This window comes from Onychostoma macrolepis, chromosome 22 (genome assembly GCF_012432095.1).
Source record: "Onychostoma macrolepis isolate SWU-2019 chromosome 22, ASM1243209v1, whole genome shotgun sequence".
NCBI classification, from domain to species: Eukaryota; Metazoa; Chordata; class Actinopteri; order Cypriniformes; family Cyprinidae; genus Onychostoma; species Onychostoma macrolepis.
Genome location: NC_081176.1, coordinates 31,768,925 through 31,795,609, shown reverse-complemented (window position 1 = coordinate 31,795,609; position 26,685 = coordinate 31,768,925). Strand labels below are relative to the sequence as shown.

Here is a 26,685-nt window from a genome sequence, read left to right as displayed (position 1 = left end):
TATGCCAAGTTTTATGGTTTCTCGTGCGCACATACAAGTCTGCATATTTATTTTTGCAAAGGTCCTTGAGGCTATATGATACGGTGCTAAGACTATTATGAGAAGAAACCCAAAATGCTTATAACCTGCATTTTGCATAATCAAAAAGTGCATATTTGACTATCACTAAACAGCTGCCATGAAATCTCACTTCTTGTACAATAAATGTATTTATTTTCATTACATTCCTAATTTTTTATTATAAAAAAAAAACTAAATAGACGCAAAAGTCTGGAAACAAATATTATTCCAAACTCTGCTTTCTTTTTTTCCCAGACCTGGAAAAAAATCAAATTCCATACTTTTCCAAACCCCGTAGGAACCCTGTAGTAAGTAAATCATGAGACTGGGTTGGTTAGAACCTAAAACCTTTAGGAAACTGCCTTGATATTTGAGCACCCAAATACATACTACTTTCCTACTATTAGTAAAACATTTGTATTCTCTGGGCCCAATGCAAAACCTTCTACCATAAAAGCAATAGCACTGATGTAGCCTAACTGTCAAAGCAAAAAGCTGAAAAGTGGGAATGTATTTTAGTATTTGTAAGCAGATGAGATGCGTGAGACGCCAAAAGATTGAGTTTAGTTTAACTTTAAACCAATACTCAATGTAAGAGCCTCATCTGCTGGTTACCCAGAATATCGCATCAGTTAGACAGCTCTCACAGAGCTGAAATTCACCTCAGTTTGTACTCAAAATTAAACTCAGCAGCCAATCCAACAACACACCTTCGGTTTTAGAAGTTCGTTAAGTGAATGTGGTTTACCTTTTCAAACATTCCTCGCCAGAAATGGTGTATTTCTGTCGTTTATATTACTGTGAGGGCCTAAGGTCCAGAAACATTTGCTACTAGTTCGCCGTGCATGACGTAAACCATTTCTGTCGGCCAAATTAGATTCGAACCAATCACGAAGTCGGAGAGGTTTGCGTAACCAATCACAGCGCAGCGCTGTGACTCACCATACATGGACAGCCATCACCATATAAGGAAACATCGCCTCGCTTTATATGGAGGAAAGTAGATCTTTAGGCCAACGGCCTCGTGAGATAAAATCCCTAAATAAGCGCGCTATCAGCAATTTTATCGTTTCAAAAAACGCCAAACGTTACATACGACCAAATAAAGTAATTTATGTGTTGAAAGTGAATAATTTTCCGCGATACTGACGTTACGACAGGTAACTAGTTCTGTTGGCGGAGGCACATTGAGGTACGGTCGCGATTCGTTGTTTCCAAATGTGGCACGCGCAGCGTAAGTTCAGTTGAGGTTTGATTGATGGACTGTAGGCGGAAACTATACGCTGCAAACTTTGTACGATGGTCGTAAGGGGCTAGTTCTGGAGGTTTGTTTTTGAACATCACGAGCTGCCTAAATCGTGGCTTTCAAACAGAAAAAAATATATATCCGTCCTCAAACTCCAGATCCCGCGCGCTTTGCCTGCTGAGTTGAGCTAATGTGTTTTAGCCTAGCATATGTGAGGTAAGTTCGGTATCGAGGGAAGCGATCTGCTGGGTTTGATCTGGGATCTGCTCGGATCTCTACACCTACCGCGGGCGATGTTAGGGGGAAACGGGACGGCCAGAGGGGCTGGGCGCTCCGGTAACGGCGCGGGGTTGACCCATCTACAGGTGGGCAGCACATCTGGGGCTTTGGGGGCGGTCAACTCTGCTATAAACCTGCCCGACGGGGTCAGATACGACGACAGGCCGTCGGTGGAGGCTGTGCTGAGCGGCTCCGACGGAGACTCGGACTCCGTGGACGATGAGGAGAGTCCCGCGGTGGACAGGAGAGGGGTGAAGCGGGAGAGGAGTGAGATGGAGGTCGGGGGATCCTCGGGATCTCACGCGGGACTGTCGGCGGGATACGGAGGGGTTTCCTCCGGGGTGGCCGGTGCTAAACCGGGCAAGAAAACGCGAGGACGGGTGAAAATTAAGATGGAGTTTATTGACAACAAGCTGAGGAGATACACGACCTTCAGCAAGAGAAAGACTGGCATTATGAAGAAGGTACGTTAAGCCAGCACATGTGTGCTTGTGCCTCCTGCTGCTAGTCAAGAATTAGCTAACAGTAGTATTGTACAAACAACATCATTACTACTCTAATACTAGTGCTAAACCACCATGCTAATACTAGCACTGCAACTATACTGATACAGGTATTCCGCTAACATTACATTACTGATACTAGTATCACTAGGTTTAAATCACTATAATTATTCTAATACTGTAGTACTAGTACCACTGTTGCTAGTTTTATACCACTGCTAGTGCTATGAAGTTACTACTAGTGCTGTTGCGATATACTGTATTGTACACTAGTAGTTTTAAATGATTATGCTGATTCGTATATTGTAGAAATACTAGTACAACCAGTTTTAGACGATTATGCTGATTTTAATACTGTAGAAATATTAGTGTCACTAGTATTATTACTGTACTGATTCTAATGCTGTAGTAATACAAGTACTAGTTTTAAGTTATTATACTGATTGTAATGCTGTAGAAATACTAGTATCACTCGTATTATAATTGTACCAGATTTTAGTACTCTAGTTTTATATCTAGGCCTGTTCTGATTTTAATACTGTAGAAATAGTAGTATCACTAGTATTATTATTGTACTGATTGCAATACTGTAGCAACTGGTATCACTAGTTTTATATATCGATTCTGATATTAATACTGTAGAAATACTGGTATCACTAGTTTTATATCTATCATGATTCTAATATTGTAGAAATACTAGTGACATTAGTTTCATATTGCAACTGTTATTCTAATACTGTAGTAATATTAATGTTACTAGTGTTATTATTGTACTAATTGCAATACTGGTGGTATCATTAGTTTTTTTTATCTATTCTGAGTCTAATACTGCAGAAATACTAGTGTCACTAGTTTCATATTGCTACTATGATTCTAATACTGTAGAAACGGTATCACTAGTGTTATTATTGTACTGATTTTAATAATGTAGCAATACTGGTATCACTTGTTTTAGGCTATATCTATTCAGATTTTAATACTATAGAAATACTAGTGTCACTAGTTTTATATTGCTACTGCGATTCTAATACTGTAGAAATACTATTATCACTAGCATTATTGTTCTAATTCTAATACTGTTATATAATACAGATTGTGTAATAATAATATTGCACCTTCTACAGCTAAACCATATAGTACTGTACCCCTTGTTGGTGTTTTTCATTTACAATTTATTGATTAGTAGCGTATTAGTTTGTACCATTTTACTGATACTAGCGTTAATAACCACTCACACTAGTTCTGTAGCAATATTAATGATTTTCAACTTATTGTACCTTTATTAGTTCTGTATCAATTAAATTCAACTTACTAATGCTAGTACTAGGCAAGCTACGCTAAACCGCGTTCATAATCGAAGGCGATTTGTCTTCGATTATGAACGCGATATTGCCTAGCTTATCAGTGAAGTACGGCTCCGTGGTAATTGCTGCTCCATTTGAAAGCAGGTGATGGCGATTCACTACTAATCACAGAACCGGCTTTACTGACGAGATGTGCATGACAGTCGCATTCGATTAATCGTGCAGCCCTACTAGTATTTTAAAAATACTAGTACCCCTATATTCATACTAGTACTGCGCCATTACTTGCACCATATAAATTTACTGATACTACTGTACTAATGTTATTACTGCTATACTGATACTCATATTAATACTGATTAATACTGATACTATTATAACCTTATGAGTGCCATACGACTCCAGTTACACGAGTACTGTACTCATACTAGCACTGCACGGATAGTAGTGCCATACCACTGTGCTGATACTAGTACTACACCACCACTGTTGTTAAACTACTATTTCAAGTACTTTACCAACACTTTTTAACATGCAAGTGCTACTAATACTAGTTCTATTGCACTAAACTGGTACTAGTTTACTATTGTGTTTACACCACACCGCTATAACACACATTTCAACAGCAAAGACCTTAACAACATACACACTCACTGACTACATGTACACAAACCAGAAACTTCCCGCCTCTCAAGACCTCTTTTCAGTTTAGTCAGAACCACGTCTGCAATCGCTGTGAGCAGCTGAGGTCTGACACTTATGACAGGGATTCAGTTGAAGGTAGTTTCCACATCTGCTCTGACTCATGTCATTGCTCGCTCAATTGTCATTCATTCCCGTCTCAGCAGAAATAGCCCTGATGCCTGATCAGGTTACTGCAGTGCTAGACATTGTTAATACATTTGCATATCTTGAGAACCGGCCTACTTGCAAAAGTCGGGCACGGAGGGTGTAATGACAACCTGCAGTAGGCCACAGGTGACCTTCAGGAACATGTGACGGGCTTCTCTGGTATCTGTGGCTCAGTAGTTGCAATTAGTTGCATTTCTTACCAGTTCATTAATCTCCACACAATGTTCAACCACACAACATTTGTGACAATTCCAAGATGTTTATCATTGTTGTCCAATCAATCAGTGTTAAGTTTACTACAAGGTTGTCGTCACTTGTCAATCTGTGTCCGCTGGTCATGAAAATGACCCTCTAATACAGAAGGGCTCATCGTTATCTGGCTTTTCCTCTCAATATTTCTAGGCTTACGAATTGTCCACCTTAACGGGGACGCAGGTTTTGCTCCTGGTTGCTAGCGAGACGGGCCATGTCTACACATTTGCCACGCGAAAACTTCAGCCCATGATCACCAGTGAAACGGGTAAAGCCCTCATCCAGACCTGCCTAAATTCCCCTGATTCTCCACCCCGTACGGACCCTTCAACAGACCAGCGGATGAGTGCCACGGGATTCGAGGAGACGGACCTCACCTACCAGGTCTCAGAGGCTGATGGTCTCACAGAGCCAAAGGTACATACTTTCTGATACATATGTTCAGTGAAGTAGTGGATGCTATGGTCATAAGTTAGAGTGTTGTTGTTTACAAAACATGATAACAGACGAGATGTATTTCACTAAGGATGCATTCTTGTGTTTATGATAGTAAAACTGATGGAGTACAACAGGGCTCAAAACATGTTTTGAAAGTTGGTAGAAAAAAGTTGAAACTTGCTAATTTGATTTAAAAATGTAAAACTTTCAGGATGCGTGGAGTAATAAATTGAATGGACCAGATGCTTTTCTTTAGAGGTGTTCATTTAGGAACCATTCTTTTGTTCACAACCGTTAAATGGCGCACAGCAGGTCTCAAGTCTTTTTTCTTTTTTTTTGAGTAACTTGGTAGAAAAAGATTGAAACTTGTTAACTTGATATAGGCCTAATTTTAAAAAAAACTTTCAAGATGTATGGTGCAACAAATTGTGTGGATCAGAAGCTCTTCTTTAGGGGTGTTCGTTTAGGACACGTTTTTGTTCACAATAGCTAGATGAAGCACATTGGGTCTCAAGACATGATTTTAAAAAGTTTAATTTGGTAGAAAAGTGCATCATCTTAAATGATGTTCAGGACACGCAGCACAAGAAATAGTGAGAATCAAATGCTTTTCATTAGGTCCACTCACTTAAGACTGTGGGCCCTATCATACACCTGGCGCAAGTGTTTTTGCTAGTTTCAGCCTGACACAGTTCTCATTTCTTTGTCCTGTGCTGCGTTATTTAAATAGCAAATGCATTTGCGTCCATGGGCGTGCTGGTCTAAAAAAGAGGTGTGTTCAGGCACGTTGTTGGCGCGTTGCTATTTTGAGGAACTGAAAATAGACTGCGCCATAGACCAACTCAATAGCGTGTTAGTAGAAAATGCACCTCTGGGCAGGTCAGCAACGCACGTTCACTTTGCTTATTACACACAGGGACGCGCAGCAGCACACAAACATGCCAAATATTAAAAATTAAAGGATTACAGTGTAAAAGAATATTATTGCGTTGGCTACATAAATGTAAAAATGTCATACATGTCATAATGGATAGTCATTGCGTGTATCAGAATTAGCCTACCCATTTGCTCGCGCAAGAGCAGATCCGTTTGCTCTCTGGAGACGTGTTCAGTCTGTGTGCCTTAAAATTCCGCCGTTTAAATAGCGAATCCGCCATGGCGCGAGCGCAACTCGCTCTTAAAGGGAATGGGAGATGAGACTCTGGTTTATTGCACATTACTCTCAAAAAATGCACATTACTCATTAAGAGAATAGGGACAACCCATTTAGACCATGCGCCGGGGCGCGCCGACCGTTTTCCCGTCGTTAAACTAGCAAAAGTGGATTCGGAGAATTCCTCCTCAGCTGTGCGCTTTAGACCATGCACTTAGATTGTTAAAATAGGGCCCACAGTCTTGTTCACAATAGCTGGCTGGAGAACAATGGATTATGAGCTGTTTTGAAAGTTGGTAGAAAATGTGGTCAAAGATTTTTGAAACTTGCTAATGTGATGCATCAAAAAAACGTTCAGGATGCATGTCGCTATGTTGCATGGACTAGATGTTTTTCTTTTGGGGCGTTTGCAATAATTGTCTGGAGTACAAAAGGTTTTGAAACGTGTTTTGGTAGAAACTTGTTAATTTGATGCATTATTTTAAAAATGGTCAGGACACATCGTGTCAGAGCACAACCGTTCTCAAATTTAGTTTTTTTTTTTTTTAGTTTAAGTTGGCAGAAAAGTTGAAACTTAATTGTTAATTTGATCATTTGACATCATCTTAAAAATGTTCTGGACATGTGGCACAACAAATTGCTCTGATCCAATTTAAAGCACCACTTAAAAGTATTGCTTAAAAGGATATTTAGATATACTCACTACTTTATTAATATAGTTGGTTTGACTAAATTATTCTCATTAGACTAGTTGGTTTATAAATTAGTTGACTCTGCCAAATTTTTTGCTTGCATCTAAATAAGTATCATTCTTTATGGTTCCATAGTCCATAATTTGAGTGGAAACTTACTCCCATTCTTGAGTTTCTTGACCTTTGCAGGTCTCGGTTTTCCAGACTACAATAGCGTGTTTTAACGTCGAACGAAATCTTGCACAGCTTTCACACAAATCCCCTGTTCGACTATCTGCATACATCCTGCATACTCCAGCTTTGCCCACATTTAAGAAGTTAACGTCACCCCAATCATGTCTTGTATGGCAGCGTGTATTATTCACAATGTCCAGCTCTCATTGATAAGGATTAGATGCTGTCTGCATGTCCTTATATAGTCTGGTTTTCCTAGTACACTTTCTTGGCTCATGGCTGATCACATTCCGTATAAGCTGCAGCTGTTTTCAAATTTGGATGACATATCCCCCCCTTTTCCCTACTGATTTAGGACAAGCAGTGAGTGAGCATGCAAAGATTAGAAACCTGAATCTCTGTTTAAGAAATTGCTTAAAATAAAAATAGCAGATCCTCATCTTGTTGAGCTGATGGCAAGCTCATCATATAGTATGTTTTGAAAATTTTGTATGTCATCATGGGAATGGGATCCCTCCTTCCAAGTTTGATGGCTCACAAATGCTCCAGGGCTTTACGACATGGATTGGTTTTCAGTTACAGATGCTAAATATGTCAAAAGTCCCTGCAATTTGGTACTGAAATTGAACATGTGTAACAACACAATAACAATAAGAGTGTTTTTCAGTAGTACCTGCACTCTGTGACAGACGACTTCTTTTAATTCATGCACACGTTCTGTGCGAACTGAAACAATCAAATATACTCCAAATACGATTGTAGTGAAATATTCATGTAAGAAAAGTGGATTGTTTTTGCAGTGAAATATAATATTCACCCAAAAGTCATTTACTCGCCTTCATGTTGTTCTAAACCTGTACGAGTTTGGACTCAAATGAAGTCTTGTACTCTGACATATTTATTTATCGTGTCTGCATTCTGAAGTTTTGCTTTAATAGATATATATAAAATTTGTTTAAATAAATTCAATTATTTTCTTTCTTTTGTTTTTTAGATTATAGTGTAACAACTTATTTTTAATGCTTTTATTTACCAAACCCAGTCTTTTCCCAAAGTCTTGTTACAGTACAGTTTACAAATTTAGGGTTAGTATTTTAAAAGTGACAGTAAAGACTTTTGTAATCTACAAAAGATTTGTTTCAAATAAATGCTGTTCTTATTCTTTTTTTATTCATCAAACAGTTTCCACAAAAATATTAAGCAACACAACTGTTTCCAATATTGATAGAATGATTTCTGAAGGGTCATGTGACACTGAAGACTGAAGAAATGATGCTGAAAATTCAGCTTTGATCACAGGAATAAATTACAATAGGTGCGTTTACATGGAGCACTGTAATCGGTTTAAAAGTCCAATCCGAATGAAAATGCTCCATATAAACACCTCAATCGGAATAAAAATGCCCAAACCGAATGAAATTGTAATCGGTTTGAGAGGGGTGGGATAAACCTTTCTATAAACCGAACAAAATTAAAATCCTGCCATGTAAACACTTTAAACCGATTACTTTGCGTCTACGTCATCACGTCCAGAGGTCGGGTCGTCAGAACGTGAACGTGAAGTCGGCAACGGTACATTCTGTGATTTGGGGACACTGCAGTAGAGACTGGGTAATAGTGGAGGTATAAAGTTAAAATTTCCATTATACAGTTAAAAACACATTAGAAAGGAGAACGCTTGCTGTGTGACGGACTATCTGCTCTCATGTCCGGAGTGAAAACAGATCTGAAATGAAGCGCAATTTTCTGCTTTTCAGCTTAGAAACAACACAGTGATGATAGTGAAAGTAGCTCAATGAAAATAAACAACTTGACCAAAAGTTGCCTTTGTCATTTGTATTTGTATAGATGACAGATTCATAATTTCCGATCTGCTTGAATTTATACGTGCTCACGCCATGAATGTTGTACGAAACACGATTGTGATAAAGCAATGCTCCTTTGATTCATTGTTCAGCAACTCTTGGTAAGAAATCGTGTATTTGTTCCATTTAAGTACAGTACAACTTTGTAGTATCAGAGTACAATTAATCTCAGCTGCATTACAGAGGGACATATGATTTCTATGATCGCGTTCTGGTCATATGACTGAGCGCTCGAATGAACGCAAGGATTCAAATATTAACCGTTTATTCTAAGCAAGTGCAAACAGATATTAAAAATATTAACGTAAATATGGGCGTTTTTTCCTCTGGTGACTTGTTTTTGTTGTCACTGTAGGCTATTAGCATATCCTAAAATCGAAAGCACAGGCACATGTAAACACCATATCGGATTAGATAACGTCTCATGTAAACAGTTCATCGAATCTTTCAATCGGAATGATTTTAATCGGAATGACAAAAAAGTGTACATGTAAACGCACCTACTGTAACAGATATTCACATAGAAAACACTTTTTACATTGTAATAATATTTCAGAAAATTACTGTTTGTTTTTTATTTTTTTTTATCAAATAAATGCAGCCTTGGTGAGCAGAAGAGACTTCTTTGAAAAACATTTAAAACCTTACCAAATCCAATCTTTTGACAGTAGTGTATTTAAAAGTGTAATGTAATTTTATGATTAATCCGATTCGCTCTGATCTCTCAACCAAGCTCAGTAGTACTACACAGTGATCGATTAAGTTGTGTAGTTGCAGTCTTTGTCGTATTTCTCCTCTGTACCCTTCTTCTGGAGAACAGAAATCCCTCAGTGTTGCTCAGCGCACAGGCTGTCGGGTCGGATCGGTCGTCCCTGTGTTGTAGGTTTGGTCGAGGGCTGCCTGAAATAGCGGCGCTCTCGCTGTGTGGACACCTGTTTTCCTGTGAGGCAGCTGCCGTTCGTGGGATCCTCGTGACACAATTGCCTTTATCACACGCAGTTGTTGCCACAGGCTCTGCCGCAATCAATCAGCCCTGCTCCGCCACAGGAAAACTCTGTGGAATAAATTTTACGATAAATGCTTCTTTTTTTTTTTTTTTTTTTTGTCTTGAAAGTTCCCCTGAAAATGTGTCATCTTAAAAGGGGCAGTTGATCCAAAAATAAAATCTGCCATTTACTCATTCCTAACACTAAAGAAGATCCTGAAGTTTCAGCTGTTTTTGTTCATATTAAGATTTTCATTTATTATTAATAATCATATCTTTTGGTTTGTGTCCATGGGGCTTCAGATAAATACATTACAAATGCTAAAATGAGATGAAGTACCTTTCTTTTGTGAAGTATTTAATTGACTGGATTATCAAATGGGCATTGTTACGTTATGTAATATATAAATATGGCTCTACAGTAAGACAGAATAAAAGCTCCTTAATTCACCCATAGGATGTTGTTAATATTAAGCCAATTTTATTTTTTAAAATATTATAGAATATTGTTGAATCTGTTAAACTTCAGATATTTTAAAAATCAATTTTTTATTTATTTGTAAATTTTGAAGTTATTAATTTTATTTTTAATAAATACACGAGTAAATACTCAAACTGAAAAATTTAAATAATGATAGATGAAAATAAATGTATTAGATATAATTTTAATAATGTATTTATTTTAAAGTACTTCATTTTTATTTATTATTATTATTTATTTATTAATAAATACAAAATTAGTAAATAAAATATGAATAAATAATTAAAATAAGATTATACATACACAAATAATATATTTAGATTTGATTTTTAATGTATTTAAGTATGTTCATTTTTAATTTGTTTATTAATAAATAAACAGTGATACAAAATTGATAAATAAACAAAACATAATTATGAATAAGTAATTAAAATAAGTTAAAAATATATTCAGATGATTTTTGATGTTCATTTTTATTTTATCATTTATGTATTTATTAATAATAAATAAAAATAATATCAAATTAATGAATAAACAAATAAAAATTTATAAATTAAAATGAAATAAAATTAAGTGGTTTTGTTTTTATTTATTAATATTAAATAAAACATAAATAAACATACAAATGAATAAATAATTAAAATAAAATAGTGAATAAAAACTACTGCTAATAATCTTTTTTCTTTTCAACAAATGCCAGTTTTAGCATATCTGTGCTGCTTTGTGACAAAAATGAATACTGATTGAACTAAAAAAAAAAAAAAATTGGCAACAGTTTAGAGTGTGGTCCCATTAGTTAACGTAGGTAAATGCATTAACTAACAATGCGCAGTAAATTTGTTACAGTTTTTATTCATTTTTAAAGTAAATTATCGTTCATTATTGAAAGTTAATAAAAATACAACAGTTAATTGTTAGTTCATGTTAGCTCTGGTTCATTAAATAATATTGACAGATTCAACTTTTGATTTTATTAATGTATTAGTAAATCTTAAAGTTAACATCAAGATGAATACATTTTTTTAGAAGTGTTTTTCATTGTGAATTCAAATGGGAGCTCATTGTCAGCGGTTGTTTTACTTCTGTCTGTCGTTGCAGGAAATGATCAAGCCGACGTTCACAGCTGCCTCTTTACCTGGAGGCACCGGCACCAACAGCACCACCACACAGTCGTCGGCCTCTTCCTCTCCCTCCTCGTCCTCTGTCTCCATGCACACTCAGAGCAGCACCACCTGCTGGCCAGTGGCCGCGGGGATGAACGTTCAGAGCGTCTCCAGTGCGAACGGGACAGTGCTCAAGAGCTCTCCGGCAGGAGTCATGCAGCTGCCCGGCGGATTCACGCTCATGCCAGGTGGGGCTCCTCGTTGTTCGTTCGTTCATTTGTTTGTTGCATGATGTTTTTCTCACTTTCACAGATTGAGGCTTATTTGACTTCCCAGAGGGGTTTTGCATGATGCACTGCATCAGCTTGCATGATGTCTTTGTGTTTTAATACACACAACTTTTTTGCTTGCATGTCTGCATACTTTGAATTCTGCTTTTAACTGATTTGTCTGTGTAAAGGCCTATTCACATCAAGAGTGATGCAAAAATTACTTGATTCATAGGGAAACTCAGTATATAATTTGTTTTAAACGTGAGGCAATGCTCTTTTTTTTTTTTTTTTTTGTCAAAAATACTTGTTATACTTTTTTATTTTATTTATTTTTTTTTGTGAGTCTTAAGTAAACGATGTCAGAAATGAATCAAAAGCCTGGTTAATCAAAGAAATTCTTGAAAAGAAAAAGTAATATGAAGTCTACATGCAAAAAAAAAAAAAAAAAAAATACTTGAAATAAAATAAGCATTTACTGAAATAAAATATTAAAATATTTTCGTTTCAGCTTGCCAAGACACAATTTCTCATTTGAATTTTAGAAAACGTGATGTACTAAAATAACTGAAACTGAAATGAAAATTAATTTTAAAAACAAATTATAAAAAATATTGTTTGTGTATTTTAATTTGTTTATTAGCAAGTTATTTATTTATTAATAATACACAGACAGGGCTTGACATTAAGCATTCTCATGTGGTTGTCCTTCGGACAAGTAAATTTGTCATTTACTTGTCCGAGTATAAAAGTTACTTGCCCGGAGAGAAAAAATTAAGTTAAATTGAGTTATAAATATAATTATTTATTGTAGTTATACAAAATACATTTAGTTTTAGATTTTTCTTTTTAAATGAAATAATGAACAAAATAATAAAGTGTGATAATACTATTATATTTTAAAATAAAAAGTTAGAATTAAATACAAATACAATTATTTTATAGTAAACTTAAAAATAAAATGCTTATATATATATATATATATAAAATTTTCATCATTTTCAAACTTAAATTTAATCAGTCAATTAGTATAATAAGACATTTGGGCTGTTACCAAACAAATGAAATCAGTATCAACAAAATTCATCTTTGCAATGCAGAAGAAACAGAAGCTGCATCTGAAGTGGAATAGATATATTTACCCACTGTTTAATGCAGCTCTGAGGGACATGGAATGCTTTAACCTGCAGTTACAAATGAATAAATAATGTTTTGATACATAAAACGTTGAATACTGATATTTGAAATTAATTATTATAATTTTTTTAAAATACTGTAAATGTGAAATTAAAACCGCCAGCAGGTGGCATCAAGTCACTGTTAATAAGTGAGTCATTGTGACTGAACCGAATCATTTAAACGGTTGATTCATTCAGGCACAAAACACCGTCATGTTGCTCAGAGACGCAAAACAGCACTGTGGCTGTGTTTGGAATTATTTTTGTTGGTGAATAGAGCAAAAACAGGCAATATGGTGTCTAAAACGTAAGTCTCTTAATATTAACTAATTGTTTATTGAACTGTTATCACATTTGTAATCATGATGATTTTTGAAGCAAAAAAAAAATATACGGCGTTCGATCTTCGTGTGATATTAACTATATGAAATGATATAAATGCATACATTTTCCTCCCCCATGTCTTGAATTTTCTGATCATTCTTCATGCATTGTAATTGTAATACTGAATCATGCAGTGAAAGAATGCACGTGAGCTAGTCTAACCTAGACGACTTTACGTAATTGTGCGTGCACTCTTTGTTTGATTCTTGCAATATACTCGTTAAAACAACAATTACGAAATTATCGCAAACGATATATAAATCGCACACCCCTATAACAAAGGCTATATCACAAATAAAGGCGTTTATTATTGTTTTTGGTATTGACTTTTTCAAGTTGGGCAAGTAAATTTGTCTTTCACTTGCCTGTCCAAAAAGCGGACAAGCGTTAATGTCGAGCCCTGCACAGATAATATAAAATACAAAATAATAAATAAAAATATTTTTGTTTTTATTTTTATGATATTTATTATTTTAAAACCTGAGACAAAATCTTACTAGAAACTATAATAGTACCTCAGTGAGACCAAAATAACACTAATGGTTAGAAATGCATTTCTTAAAATATCTGGTCTAGCTCTAAAATATCAGATATTGGCCTTTTAACAAAGCAAGGTCAGTTTAGGTTGTAAAATGTCATGTGGTGCAATTCCCCAAAATCAAATAATATTTAAGAAAAAACTTTGAAAATGTAATTGTATTGCAAAAAATTTTTTATTTTATTTTTTTGTTAATGTGTATGCTCACATCTGCCATTTACTTTTGACTGATGGTTGCACCACTTGACATTTTTTACATATTTATTTAATTAACAAAACCTCTGCACACCTGACGGCAATAAATAGGTGCGCTGGAAACAAAGACCAACCAGGTCAAAAACTAAAAAACTATGCAAATAAATATTTTATATTTTTTGCATAGATAGTGTGCGGTATTTGTTTTTGCTTTTTACATATTTATTTAAATAAATAATATTATAAATGTTTTCAAAAAACATGAAATCAACATAAATACAAATGTTACATTTCTAATAATTTGGCATTTGTTTTAAACTAGAATTTTAAAATATCTTAAAATATTGTCGTCAAAATCTGCGCTTGCTGTGACTAGGCCTGGAGCGGGCGAGTGTTTGGTGCGTGGCGCTCTGCTTGGCTTGCTGAGGGTGTCCCTGTGTGTCCCACAGGCGCTTCTCTTCCTCCTGGCACACACACTATTCCTCTCAGTCAGCTGCAGACACACTCTCTGGCCATACAGTGTCCACAGACGCAAAACAGCAGCAGCTCCGCCACCGCCGCTGTCCCCGCACACACACAAGCCGGCACACAGGCCACGCTCTTCCGCCTGCCGGCCGCAGTCTCGCTCACAGGTCAGTGCTCCCTCACACTCTCTGTGAACCCTCTGCGCTCCACGACCTGCATGCTACAGCGCTCTCAAATGTGCTTGTCAGCGATAGCATTTCAAGGCAGTTTGTGTTACTCTAACACAAATAACAAGTGATCATTTGAAAATTTGAAATTATTATTTGAAAATTGAAAGTTCAGTGGATGAATTGTTAACTTTGTGTGAATTTTACTCTATTACGTCACCAATAACAGTTCGTATATTATGTAATTATTTAATAAATGAACAATATTTGTTACTAAAATGAATAAAAATCATTTGCACACAGCTGTGTAGGGTAGTGCACAAGTCTGTCTGTATAGAAAAAAATGTTGCATTTTCTTTTCATATGGTCATATTCTGTTTAGCTTTATTTTCATTTCATTTTTAGTAATTTTATTATTTCAAATTGTATTCATATTTTAAACTATTTAAGTTAGGACAACATTTCTAATTTGTGTAGGTTGTCATCTAATATTTTAAGCATTTATTACCTTTTATTCTTCAATTAAATGTATTTCAGTTTTAGTCATTTTTGTACTTTATTTCATCTAGTTACTAAGGCAACTTTTCTATTTGTTTGTTTTTGTTTCTAAGTTTGTTTTCATCAGACGTTTTAAGTACACTGCAAACTAAATATCTTAAGTCATTTTACTTGTCAAGTAAATTCATCTTGATTCAAGAATGTTTAGATATTTTTAATTGAAAACAAGACAAGAATACTAAGAAAATCATTTTTTGCAGTGTTTATTAATTAGCTTTAATTTTTATATATTCAGTTTTAATTGAAGTTTTAGTTATTGTCTTATCATTTTTATTAGTTTTTTTTTTTAAAGTTTAAATTTGCCACCTCATTTATTTTCATTTCAGATTTATTTCAATTAATGAAAATAATTTTTAAGAGTTTTATTTTTTACCATGTTCCATTGATTCACGCATGTAGTTATGGCCAGTATGAAGTGCACTGAGAATGTGTCTGTGGTTTGTGTGTCAGGTGGTGCGATGCCTCAACAGTTACAGACCATCCAGGTTCACTCCAGTCCTCTAAGCAGTGACAGCAGTCCAGAGATCAGCCATACCTCCAGCAGCTCCGCTGGTACTTACAGCATCACCCTTTCTTACGCTCAGATACTGCTCTGATCAGTGACTTCAGTAAGACGTCTCCTCTGTCTCTCCCACAGCAAGCCACACCGCTACGATAGTCACTTCCTCAGTGCCTTCTTCAGTGGCAGGTCACATGATGTACCCTGGAGCGCACGTCATGTACGCTACATCCACCCCTACCCTTGCCGACGGGGGTCTGACTGTGCTCAATACCTTCTCGCAAGCACCCGGCACGATGCACGTGTCCCACACACCAGCTCAAGACTCAGGTCGGTCAGACGCACACAGTGTGTGTTAATGCACAGATAGTTAAACAACATTGTAAAGTCAGGAACTACACTAATTCCAACATTTTGAACACACCGTAATTTCATTGTTTTCGAGGCTCTTTGTTTTGTTTTGGTCGTGTTTAGGTGCAGTTCCTCAGATGTTTCTCACGGGACCTCCTGGAACTGTACAGATCCCAGTTTCAGCCGTTCCACTACATTCGGTAATATAGCTCACAATAAAATAAATGTCACGAAATGCTCTCTGTGTACTTTGCCTCACACGGTTTCCACTGTTAATGTTTTGCATTGTTGCATCCAAAAGTTTAATGGGTTTTGTTTGTGAGAGTAGCTTCTGAATCACATCTTTTCTCGTAATATTTTTTTGTTTGTATGTTTTCAATATTAAGCTTTTTCTTAAAACATCACTTTATTCCTTTATTCTCAGAATAGTAAAATTTAATTCTTAAAACACTGATTTTATTCTCATTGTTACAACTTTATTCTTGTAAAACAAAACATTACTGTATTTTCATAGTATTTTACTTTTATTCTTGCAATGTTTTGACAAATATTGTAACGTTATAATATTTTAAAACAAATTTTGCTTTCATAACATTATGATTTTGTTAAACTGTACAACTTTATTTTTAAACTATTGTGACTGTTGTTGTAATGTTATCTTTATTCTCATAACAGCGGCTTTGTTCTTGTAATGTTACAAGATTGTTCTCAAAACATTGCGCTTTTATTTTACAAACAGCGCTTTTATTCTCAAAACAAAGTTTTGTTTTCTTCACATTACGACTCCATTCTCTGAGTATAACTTCAGGGTTTCTGCGGGTCCTTAAAGTCTTAAAACGTCTTAAATTTACTTTATCAAATTTAAGGTCATAAAAAGTCTTAAATTGTACAAGAAAGTCTTAATTATGATTTCAAGAGGTCTTAAATTTGGGTACAGACCAGAATCACGATGCAGCTTAATGTGACGATTAAATATGAGCGCAGCACGTTTCAAAGTCAGCAAAGCTGCTTTGTGTTCTGCTGTTACCACGGAAACCGTTCGAAAGCGCCTCCTGCTGGCAGAGAATGAATGCGCATGTTCAATAAGGCTGTTGTTGTGAGTAGTGTATTCATGCAATACCGGAGGCTGTAGTTTCAGAACCGGATTTCTATGACTATTACTATAACATTACTCCTTTGTTTTTGTAACATTACAAGATTGTTCTCAAAACATTGTGCCTTTATTATAGTAACACTATGCCATTTATTTCCAAAACATTACACCTTTATTCTTGTAATGTTTTGACATTATTCTCGCTACATAACATTTATATTCGCAACAGTTTTGTTCTCGACTTTTCTCAAAACATTCTAACTATTCTTATAATGTTGTGACCTCTATTTTAATGTGGCATTGAAACGCCATTGTAGATAATACGACTAACAGCTAGCAAAGTGCTGTTTATTTACTTTTAACTGCACACGTGCTTATGGAGACTGATAAGAGTGCGCAGTAATTCGGCTCCTCTAACAGTTTTGCTTGTTTTTTCAGATGTTAATAAACCAGCAGCCCACCGGTAGCAGCAGCGCCACCCTCACGGAGCTGCGGGTGGTGAATCTGGACAATCCCAAAGGAGACTGACCCGTAACGCATGAGGCCGGTGTGACCGTTCACTCACACTGATATTCCAGGGATCACTCATGCCATGCAATCAGACTGCCATTATATTTATTACTGCCTTCTCGCTGCGTGGGGTTCACAAACCCCTCACATACGTCAATAGTGAGGTGTAATGGGACGTTTGAAGGATGATCGCGTCTCCTCACGGACTCGTTTTGGTGGGTAGTGTGATAATGGATGATTTTTGTTCTCACACGCTTCTATACATCAGGATTTCATAGAGACGTCTGCAGTATCGCTGCTGGGTCTTCACCTGTTTTTGCCGAAAGGTGTACAATTATGTTCACTTTCAGTAAATTCAGATCTCTTCGCTGTACAACAGTCGAAGGATCTTCAGTTCAATCTTTCTTTTTCTTTTGGGAATGCCTCTCTTGATCTGATTTGTAATTCATTTTTCTTTTGAGGTCAAAAATGGATTCTTTCCAGAATTTATGTTGTGAAATCAGCTCTTTGGTATAGTTTCAATGGCGGTTTGTGTGTTATTTATCGCTTTAAGGAATGTTTCACTCAGAAAGGACAATTCTGTCATCTTCAGATGCAAAAGGAGTTATTTTGCAGAATGTCCAACCTCCTTTCCATTTAAATAAATGGTGACTGATGCGGTCGAGCTCCAAGTACCACCTTTTTATAAAATAAGATGTTTTTTTTTTTTTTTGTCATTTTTAGAGCTCAATAGCACCTGTTCCCGTATATAAGCATCATCAGACTTGGAAAGACAAGAGGGTGAGGAAATTATGAGTGAACTTGCTCTAAAAGTAATGCTGGATACTCTTGCACTGCCATCAACACTCACTAGGGGCTTCATGTACAGTTTGAATTCATAATTTCTTAAAAATACAATTTTTCGCCCTCATCACTTGCTCTTAAGGCCTTTGTTATTCAATTGACCCTTCGCTGGGAGTTTGATTGACAGGCGATCTGACCAATCATAATGCCAAATCTGCCATTTTGTCCGACAAACCAGACAGAGTAGATTAACGTCGGTAGACTTGAACTTGAAAAATGTGTATTGATGTTGAAACGAGATACCTTCTAATGTTCATTCATGTTTATTTTGTGCTATAACTAGTAAATATGAAGAGCGATCATTTCATGTGCCTCTTGATCTGAGGTGCTACAGCGATCTGTCACGACACATTAAAGAGCCACAAAAGCGGTATTTATTGTTTGAATTTCTTAATAAATTACAAAATTTGAAAGCTGAGACTGTTTCTTACCAAAAGGTAACCTGCTCTGTCATGTCTGTCGGCACGTTGTTAGTTTCCTCTTCGCTCCGTGATGCATTTTGCGAGAACTTGGTCGGACGTAACAGTAACTAAGGGGGCAGCGAGGGTCAATTTCATGTTATGGTTTTATTCTTATAACATTATGCCTTTGTTCTTGTAATGTTACAAGACTGTTCTTAAAACATTGCAGATTTATTCTTGTAATGTTAACATGATTCTTGTAACATTATGCTGATATTTTCAAAACAATTTTGTTATGACTCGACTGTGACTTTCTTCTTGTAAGGTCATGTCTTTATTCTAAAAATAACGACTTTATTCTTTTGTAATGTAATAGTCCTTATTCTGCTTTCTTGTAACACAATGCCTTTAATCTTGTAACATTAGGCTTTTACTCCCGTGATGTTATGACTATTACTATAACATTACTCCTTTGTTTTTGTAACATTACAAGATTGTTCTCAAAACATTGTGCCTTTATTATAGTAACACTATGCCATTTATTTCCAAAACATTACACCTTTATTCTTGTAATGTTTTGACATTATTCTCGCTACATAACATTTATATTCGCAACAATTTTGTTCTCGACTTTTCTCAAAACATTCTAACTATTCTTATAATGTTGTGACCTCTATTTTAATGTGGCATTGAAACGCCATTGTAGATAATACGACTAACAGCTAGCAAAGTGCTGTTTATTTACTTTAACTGCACACGTGCTTATGGAGACTGATAAGAGTGCGCAGTAATTCGCTCCTCTAACAGTTTTGCTTGTTTTTTCAGATGTTAATAAACCAGCAGCCCACCGGTAGCAGCAGCGCCACCCTCACGGAGCTGCGGGTGGTGAATCTGGACAATCCCAAAGGAGACTGACCCGTAACGCATGAGGCCGGTGTGACCGTTCACTCACACTGATATTCCAGGGATCACTCATGCCATGCAATCAGACTGCCATTATATTTATTACTGCCTTCTCGCTGCGTGGGGTTCACAAACCCCTCACATACGCCAATAGTGAGGTGTAATGGGACGTTTGAAGGATGATCGCGTCTCCTCACGGACTCGTTTTGGTGGGTAGTGTGATAATGGATGATTTTTGTTCTCACACGCTTCTATACATCAGGATTTCATAGAGACGTCTGCAGTATCGCTGCTGGGTCTTCACCTGTTTTTGCCGAAAGGTGTACAATTATGTTCACTTTCAGTAAATTCAGATCTCTTCGCTGTACAACAGTCGAAGGATCTTCAGTTCAATCTTTCTTTTTCTTTTGGGAATGCCTCTCTTGATCTGATTTGTAATTCATTTTTCTTTTGAGGTCAAAAATGGATTCTTTCCAGAATTTATGTTGTGAAATCAGCTCTTTGGTATAGTTTCAATGGCGGTTTGTGTGTTATTTATCGCTTTAAGGAATGTTTCACTCAGAAAGGACAATTCTGTCATCTTCAGATGCAAAAGGAGTTATTTTGCAGAATGTCCAACCTCCTTTCCATTTAAATAAATGGTGACTGATGCGGTCGAGCTCCAAGTACCACCTTTTTATAAAATAAGATGTTTTTTTTTTTTTTGTCATTTTTAGAGCTCAATAGCACCTGTTCCCGTATATAAGCATCATCAGACTTGGAAAGACAAGAGGGTGAGGAAATTATGAGTGAACTTGCTCTAAAAGTAATGCTGGATACTCTTGCACTGCCATCAACACTCACTAGGGGCTTCATGTACAGTTTGAATTCATAATTTCTTAAAAATACAATTTTTCGCCCTCATCACTTGCTCTTAAGGCCTTTGTTATTCAATTGACCCTTCGCTGGGAGTTTGATTGACAGGCGATCTGACCAATCATAATGCCAAATCTGCCATTTTGTCCGACAAACCAGACAGAGTAGATTAACGTCGGTAGACTTGAACTTGAAAAATGTGTATTGATGTTGAAACGAGATACCTTCTAATGTTCATTCATGTTTATTTTGTGCTATAACTAGTAAATATGAAGAGACGATCATTTCATGTGCCTCTTGATCTGAGGTGCTACAGCGATCTGTCACGACACATTAAAGAGCCACAAAATGGTATTTATTGTTTGAATTTCTTAATAAATTACAAAATTTGAAAGCTGAGACTGTTTCTTACCAAAAGGTAACCTGCTCTGTCATGTCTGTCGGCACGTTGTTAGTTTCCTCTTCGCTCCGTGATGCATTTTGCGAGAACTTGGTCGGACGTAACAGTAACTAAGGGGGGCAGCGAGGGGTCAATTACAAGTTATAGGATACCCTAAAATAATCTGATTATTTCTGTGCTGCTATAATTTGGATTTAAACATGATCCGTACTGCAAAAATGTTGGAAAAAGATTGCATGTCATTCCATGTTGTAATGCTGTGCCAAATTATACTGTACGTCTCGATAGCTGGAGTTGAGTCTAGCTGTCAGAAGTCGACTTTTCTGCTTCACGTGCTTTCACTTTTAAAGATGCTGTAAGAGAAAAACACTGACTTGCATTTGCACTGCATGACAACGTACCGAAAACGGCGGTGCTGCGCAATCACAGGTGAATAAATGATGTGGATTGTGCTCTTATGGCTTTAGTTTACCGAAATATTAAAATACGTGATAGATCTGCTACTAGGTACTAGAATGGCATTTGTTTTTTTTCTTTCTCAAAACAACATATTTTCACTGAAATAACTTAAATCAAATGTAGTAAAATATGTGCACCCATATATTAATATTGTAAAAGTTTTTTTTCTTTAATTTGTTGCTCTAATTATGTTTATTTTTTGAATATTTCATTTGGATTTCTCGCGACATCCAAAGGGCTGTAAATCTCAATTTGTGTATACGATTCATTTGGTTTTTCTCCACAGATTTCACTCATTCAGACTGCAAGTTGGACCATAAAGCCTTTTTCTCGTACTGTTAAACCGATTTAAATGGACCACGGCAATACAGAGAGTTTCAGGAATGATGTTTTGTCATCTTTTTGTGGATTTTCAGTTTGTGGATCTGAGCACAACGTGTTGACCTGTTTGACCAGCGCAAACCGGATAACGAATGAAAAAAACATTGTGGGATTTATGAAGCGGCCAGAACAAAAGTATTTGACTCTTTTATTCAGTATTAATGCGTTTTAAGTCCAGGGGAAGACTTTCTTGAGTTGCTTATGTTCTTGGGTGAATTTCATGAATGCTTTCAAGAACTTGTCCAGGTCGTATTTCACTCCAATCCAAAAGAAAAAATATATTTTGCATTAAGTATTAAAGGAATAGTTAACCAAAAATTTTTAATTTGCTTAAACTGTACTCATGCTCAGGCCATCCAAGATGTAGATGAGTTTGTTTCTTCATCAGATTTGGAGAAATGTAGCATTGCATCACTTGCTCACCAGTGGATCCTCTATAGTGAATGGGTGCCGTCAGAATGAGAGTCCAAACAGCTGATTAAAAACATCACAAAAATCCACATGACTCAGTTCATCAAATAATGCTTTGTGAAGTGAAAAACTGCGTGTTTGTAAGGAACAAATCCATCAAGACATTTTAAACCTTTGCTTTGGGGGAAAATATTCTCTCATTCTGACGGCACCCATTCACTGCAGAACATCCACTGGTGAGCAAGTGACGTAATGCTACATTTCTCCAAATCTGATTTTGGGTGAACTATTCCTTTTAACACTTTTTTTTTTTTTTTTTTTTTTTTTTTTTGTCTTAAAACATTTTAAACCACATTTTTGCTCAGTTCTGATTCAGAAAAAAAAAAAGATAAACTGTAAGGTGGTTAGATATTGTTAGTATTTGTTAAATAGCTTTTAATTAGTGAAAATTATATTCTTACTGTATTACAGTAATAACAATCACCTTTTGAGAATATTTATATTAGGAATACACTTAATTATGAAAATATTTTCACAATGCCAAAAAAAAAAGTTTGTGGTTTTGCTTTATGTGAAGTATTATTCTCATTTTTGTTTTTAATTTTGAGTGAAATATGACCTGTGTGTTTGACTGTCTTTTATATCGGCTGTTATAGTATGAATTGTGTAAACACTAGAAGAAAGTGTTGAATGTACCATACTGTATATGGCCCTTATTGTACATAATCTGATTTCTGACTTTAACAAACTGTAAGTAGTTAATATGGCTGCGTTTGAAATTAAAATGTTTCTGCACCCTGGATATATTCAGTGGACTGTATATATTAGTTTTAATGTGAAGCACAGACGTCTGTCAGTGCTGTTTTTTTTTTTTATTATTGTTTTTTTTCTTTTCCTTTAGCACAGTGTAACCAGTTGTGGATGAAACTTTGCTTTGTTCATTATCTTCTACAGTGCCATTTTCTGAAGAATTAAGTTTGTTCTGTTAGATTGTTTGGTTTTGTATTACATGCTGGGTAAGTTTTAATTTGATTAAAATTTAAGTTGATATTACGAACAATGAAAGCGAAATGCTGTTTTAACCACTAATACATACTTGTAAAAGAAATGCTGTAATTATGTATAGAGCTTTCTTTTGTAATAAAAGAAAGATTTGAGAACAATTTTACACAAGCTGGACATCGTGAGTGATGCATTTTAAAATAGTGTAATGTTTTCATGTAAATCAACTTCCGTCATATTGTCTGATGCAGACATATTGCTCATACTACACACATGTATTATTTTCGAAGTAAATTCACTGTGCCTAGTATGCAAATGTTTGCTTCTAACTATATTGGTAACACAATTTGAATACTGTATCCCAAAATGCAATGCACTTGACTTTCCATTTAATCTTTACAGTTAGTATCTCAATGTTATCAAATGTATGTGTTAGTAATGACACTGGCATAGTTCATCCAAAAATGAATATTAGCTGAAAATGTCCTCACCCTCATGTCAGCCAAGATGCAGATGAGTTTGTTTCTTCATCAGATTTGGAGAAATGTAGCATTACATCACTTGCTCACCAGTGGATGCTCTGCAGTGAATGGGTGCCGTCAGAATGAGAGTCCAAACAGCTGATAAAAACATCACAATAATCCACTCCAGTCCATCAGATCATGCCTTGTGAAGAGAAAAGCTGCACGTTTGTAAGAAACAAATCCATCAAGACGTTTTTAACTTAAAACGGCTAAAAAGCCAATAATCCATAAAAACACTTCATTTTTAACAGTTTTTGCTGATACTTAAAATGTGCATATTTCTCTCCTGATTTAGATGCAATGACTAAATTCACTAAATTGACTAGGTTTCGCATGCAAAATTTGGCAGAACAATGGTAAATATGACTGCAACTTCCCAGCTAAAAAAAAACTGTGTTCTTAGAAAGTTTTGGTAAGGTTGCCATTACGATAAGAAAACTTTGTTCCTGAATGTTCAAGACATCCAGGTTAAGTAACCATTCTTAACTTTTACCATGTAAAGTAAGTATAACAAATCTGATCTGCCAAATTTTTTTTTACAAAAGTTAGAAATAAAATCGCAGCAGCACTTGAAATCGGTTTGCATCCATTCCAGTCACAGATCACGTGACATTCAGAAACGGATACAGAAAATCATACACTCAAAAGCACAAAATCGCTCGGGTCTTAAATAATGGTGTAAATGCCAGTAATTTGACGAGCGCAAACGTTAGAAAAATGCGCTCTGTGTGATTTATTTGAATACCTGTAATTTCGTAGTAAATAATAATAAATCCCATAAATTTTGTGTCTGAAAGGGGAACTCCTACAAATGCATATTCCATAAGGTCAGCTCCAAGAATAACTGTGTCACTGAACACTGAGTACACTTAACGTCTTTAGTAAAAACAATTTTAACGCCAAAAGACGGTTTGCGCTGGCGCAAGCTATCAGTAAAACTGAACCTATGTGTTTTGTTGTTTGATTAACATTCAAGACACAAAGCAACAGGAATATTAAACTGCTGTGAACCAATATACTGTCTCACATCCATTCTCTTTCTCAATTGTTTACCTTCACATAAGCCATAAGCAGCTGTGTTTACAAGGATACTTACAGAGACATGCAACAAGTCCCTGACAGTAAACTGCTGCCTCGTTCTGCTTATGAAGTACTGACCCAAAGTTTAAATGATCTGCAATGGTTGCTTTGTCGCGTCCAATGTAGACAGCCTCCAACAGCTGTCGCCTCCAGTGTAGACTGTGTGTCTGTAAAAAAAAAAAGATCGGTATAAATATAACGATCAGTATACTAAACATCACACATCCTGCGACATATCGCGATATCGATGCTGAAATTATATTAACGCGCAGCCCTAAAAAGCGGTCGTATTTTTTCCATCGCATGATTCGCATTGTATTGCAATGTGTTGAATCGAATCACACTACATCGTAATAGAGGTGAATCGTATCGCATCGGTAGCTGCTTCATATGCATCTTTAATGTATCATACCATTGAAAAAAAGGCATGTTTTGCCTTTATTAAGGCATTATTCAGCAAAAAAAAAGGTATTTCGGTGTTCAACCAAACAAGCAAAAAGACCGAATAAAACAATTGTACCGAACAATGACGTGACGCGATCAAAGAGAGGCACGCACTCCTGCAGCAAACATGTGGTCAGTGTGGAAACATGTAAAACTGTCAGAGAAAGACACAGAAATCATTACAAGCACCGACAGCGAGAGACTGTTTAGTGCTGCATCGCATGTCTTCGATGAGAAGAGGAAGGGTGGTTGTTGCTGGTTACTCTATGATGACTGAAATAGCGAAATGTCCTTAAACAATGAAATAAACTGCAGAACGTTATGTTTTCTAATACACACATGAAATGCATGTGTTCTGACGCCAGGGTTCAAAGACCAAAGCATGAGGAAATCTGCGCCGGTGTCATTTTGTCACATCCATGCCTTGTAAAAATTCATAAAAATGTTACTAAGTCATACGTGCGACAAACATCTTCCCAAATTCGTAATGAAAATCGTTTATAAATCTGCTGTTTTCAACAAAAAGAAGCACTGAGGACTTCCTGCGGGGTTTTGCCAAAAATAAAAGCAAGATCATAATAATGATAATAATAATTACAACAGCTCTATTAATACATTTATTATAACATTCACACATAGTGTTCAAATTGGGATCTGTAATATTTCCAGGTCACCAACCTTTTTAAGCCCAAGATCCCTGACCTCGGCCTTGCTGAAATGCAAGATCTACTTAACAAAAGAACTGACAGAAAAAGAAATCGGAGACTGCATTTCCAACTTGAGACCTTTAATTTAGCATTTTTGAACTACAGTGCCCTCCGCTAATATTGGCACCCTTGGTAAATATGAGCAAAGGCGGCTGTGAAAATAAATCTGCATTGTTTATCCTTTTTATCTTTAATTAAAAAAATTCACAAAATTCCTATCACTGAAGTAAAACCATTGAAAGTGGGGAGAAAATCTCATTTTGAAAGAAATGCTTTCTCTAGTTCATGTTGGCCACAATTATTGGCACCCAATTATTGCAACGTCCTTTTCCCAAGATAACAGCGCTGAGTTTTCTCCTATAATGCCTGACGAGTTTGGAGAACACCTGACAAGAGATCAGAGACCATTTTCTTCAAACAAAATCTCTCCAGATCCTTCAGATTCACAGCTCCATGTTACATTTACATTTAGTCATTTTGCAGACGCTTTTATCCAAAGCGACTTACAATTGGGGAATACATAGTGATTCATCTTGAAGAGGCAATCCGACAAAGGAAGTGCTTGTAACACCAAGTCTCAGGCATTGTTTAAATAAGTACAAGCTAGCAAGGGAAGGAATAAATAAGGAGAAAGAGTTTTTTTTCTTTTTTTTTTTAATGTGTAGGGTGAAGTCAAGTAGT

General features: G+C 36.0%; 1 protein-coding gene and 1 long non-coding RNA gene across 3 annotated transcripts; both read left to right on the top strand.

Annotated features, from left to right (window-relative positions):
- The first annotated feature begins 1,072 nt into the window (after window positions 1-1,072).
- srfa (serum response factor a) lies at window positions 1,073-18,251 on the top strand. 2 transcript variants are annotated; one of them, XM_058760437.1, is made up of 8 exons: window positions 1,074-2,049; window positions 4,647-4,913; window positions 11,383-11,635; window positions 14,401-14,583; window positions 15,592-15,693; window positions 15,779-15,970; window positions 16,115-16,191; window positions 17,523-18,251. In XM_058760437.1, exons 1-8 carry the CDS (start codon window positions 1,600-1,602, stop codon window positions 17,610-17,612), a joined length of 1,614 nt encoding a protein of 537 aa, XP_058616420.1. In that variant the 5' UTR covers window positions 1,074-1,599; the 3' UTR covers window positions 17,613-18,251. The 2 variants fall into 2 exon arrangements, with proteins under 2 accessions (XP_058616421.1, XP_058616420.1); XM_058760438.1 differs by lacking the exon at window positions 14,401-14,583 and having other exon boundaries at window positions 1,073-2,049.
- Window positions 18,252-19,667: 1,416 nt separating this feature from the next.
- On the top strand, window positions 19,668-22,577 carry LOC131530267 (uncharacterized). The gene is made up of 2 exons (XR_009268343.1): window positions 19,668-21,425; window positions 21,742-22,577. It is a non-coding gene; the product is annotated as an uncharacterized LOC131530267 (long non-coding RNA).
- Window positions 22,578-26,685: the final 4,108 nt, after the last annotated feature.